General features: G+C 44.1%; 1 protein-coding gene across 1 annotated transcript; it reads left to right on the forward strand.

Moving 5' to 3' along the window:
* The first annotated feature begins 981 nt into the window (after positions 1-981).
* LOC133921391 (uncharacterized) lies at positions 982-1677 on the forward strand. The gene has a single exon (XM_062366232.1). It carries the CDS (start codon positions 1076-1078, stop codon positions 1481-1483), a length of 408 nt encoding a protein of 135 aa, XP_062222216.1. The 5' UTR covers positions 982-1075; the 3' UTR covers positions 1484-1677.
* The last annotated feature ends 1121 nt before the right edge of the window (positions 1678-2798 follow it).

Consider the following 2798-nt stretch of genomic DNA (forward strand, 5'->3'; position numbering starts at 1 on the left):
CAAGTAATCAACTTTGGCTTATTATGGGCCGTGAATTATATATTGGTCCGGTGGTTATACTTGACCGGTTCCACATATAGTAGACTCGAGTAATGCACTAGCGCACCTTTTTTTTTTTTTTTTTTGCTTCCTCGGGAGAGATGGTAAGTAGAAATGTAGAATCATTGGTATTTTTGTATGGACACTGGACAGTCCCAGTGGAAGAGATAGGCGAGTGATAATGCTACACGTAATCGAATTCCTCACCGTCTCCATGCAAATGCTTGTCAGGTTATTCTCTACTCTGGCCATCTTCGGAGGGCAAATCTTTTGGAGATCTCAATTGAGCATCTCTTTCATCGCTCCCTCCATCTTTGGAACGCTTTCCTTTCCACCGTTCCGAGCTTTCAATTCAGCCAACAAGGTCACACGGCTCAGTGGCGTAATCGCAATCAGCCCAACTGCCAACGACACGCACGCATCTACCAAAACGGCCACGGATTACACGTAAATTCTGCCATCCACAAGCATAACCCGTCAACGTCACCTCTTCAATAAACTCTGATTATCGTCTATTCTCATTCAAAAGTTACAGTTGATCTCACCATTCTATCAGTAGAGATATTTATTTATAAAATATCATAAAATAGCTTCTTTATTGATATGATCAATCGTGACATTCGAATATAAATCAGACCGACAATATTTACTGTTTGCATATTTTCACTTATTTACTAGTTTACATAAAATTTTTGCCATGCGCAAATCTACTCGAGACCGGTGACCTTATCGCACCATCTGTACGTGCCAGCCCGCCACGCATGGTCGCCCAGCCCACCACAGCCATCCACTAGGGCAAAAACACTAATCAGATCACATCGAGCAGGCACCTAATCGCGTCGGTCGTAACTGAGTGATTACATGCTTAATTAATCCGACCGTCCCGACCGGCTCATCTGACTAGCCCACCCGTTGCGTGCTACAAATACCCGCAAAACGGCGTGCGCAGCGGCAGAGGCGAGACGCCATCCATCCAAGAACGGAGAGAGAGAGAGAAGAAACAAGGAGACGTGAGGGGAGAGAAAGGGTGAGGACAATGGGGATGAGCCTGGCACAGGCGGTGGCGGCGCTGATGGGCACGTGCGCGCGGCGGCTGTCGCGGGCGGCGAGGCGGCTGCACCTGCGCCCGCGGGAGGGGCTCGCGGCGTCCTTCTCGTCGCGTGCCATCGTGCCGTTCCTCGGCGGGGGCGGCGTGAAGAAGGCGCTCTCGTCATCGTCGTCGTCCAAGTCGAAGAGGCGGAAGGCGGCGGCGGAGGAAGAGGATGACGGGGTGTGGAGGAAGGAGATAATGATGGGGGAGCGGTGCCAGCCGCTGGACTTCTCCGGGGTCATTTACTACGACGCCGAAGGCCACCGGCTCGCGCAGCCGCCGCCCCCGCGCTCGCCGCTGCGCAGCCCACTGCCGGCGTCCGTCAAGCTCGCCGCCAACGCCGGAGGATACTAGGGAGCACTCTGTTTCGCTACTAGTGTATGGTTCTCTTGCAGCTGCTCTGCTTTGGCTGTTTCTTCTCTTCTTGCTTACCCTGTTCTTAACGTTGGTAATAATAGGTCTTTCTTTTTCTCTATCCAAGTGACTAGTGAGTACCAACTATGTAAATTTTTTATCGAAGCTTAGCTTGCCCTTGTCCTCGCCTCTCATACAGCGTTTGCTCCGATCGATCCTCACCTACGGTGTTTGCTTCAGCTCAGCTTTATTATGTTCTTTTCCTATAGTCACTCTAGTTTAAAATAAATATTGTTTTAGATATTGATATGATCTTTAAAATACAATTTTGACTACTATTTTTAATATATTAATAAACATAGTAAAATATATTATGATAAAAATACGTTTCGAGAAAATCTACTCAGGTTATCTTCAAATATTTAAATTTAATATATAAAAAGTAATTCGTAACTAAAATTTAAAACAGTTGACTGCACAAACTCAAAATGATATTTATTTTGGATTAGAGCGAGTATATGATTATTTTGTAATTCCAAAATGACACTTATACTTATTTTGGATTGGGGGAGTATATGATCATTTCATGATCCTAGTAAAAAACTTAAGGAGTAGCAAAAATTGTTTTTCTTTTTTTTCCCAAAAAATGAGCAGGAGTACTGCTCTTTCATTTAAGAAGAATAATAATTTCATAAATTGCATATGCTGTGATTACATAAGAAAATAGATTAACGTCTCATAGTGAATTCCATAGCAGAAACTATCCGATCAATACTTGACCATCAGCCAATCTCCTCACACTCATCTCCTCCTTGATCATGTGAAGCACCTGTATCGGTAGCGCCAACTTATGTTCAAAAATTCATTGGCTTATCTCCTTCAAAATATTCCAAGCTGTGTATATGATGATCGTCGCTACCGAACGCCTTTGATTCTTTGAATGCTTTTCCATGTTTGCATTCCAGAATTGACTAATAGTTTGGTTTGATGTTGTGACCTTAATCATATCTTCCGTCCATACATAAACTAGCTCTCAGACCTCTTTAGCGTAGCTACAGAGCAAACATAGATGTTCCGCTGTTTCTTGCTTTTGATCACACAGTTGGCACATTAGGTTACAGGCCTGAGCATCTAAGGTTGTGTAGGATCTCTGAAATTGAACAATATATGCTGAACGAGCGCTATATTGGCCGTTAGCAGTCCACTTCCATGTGATGGTATCTGACAGTTCCACAAGACACTTGCTCGACCAATCCCCATAGTGTAACACCATAACTTTCAAATTTTCTTAATAGTATAAAATTTTGCAAGAATT

This window comes from Phragmites australis, chromosome 6 (genome assembly GCF_958298935.1).
Source record: "Phragmites australis chromosome 6, lpPhrAust1.1, whole genome shotgun sequence".
Classification (NCBI taxonomy): Eukaryota; Viridiplantae; Streptophyta; class Magnoliopsida; order Poales; family Poaceae; genus Phragmites; species Phragmites australis.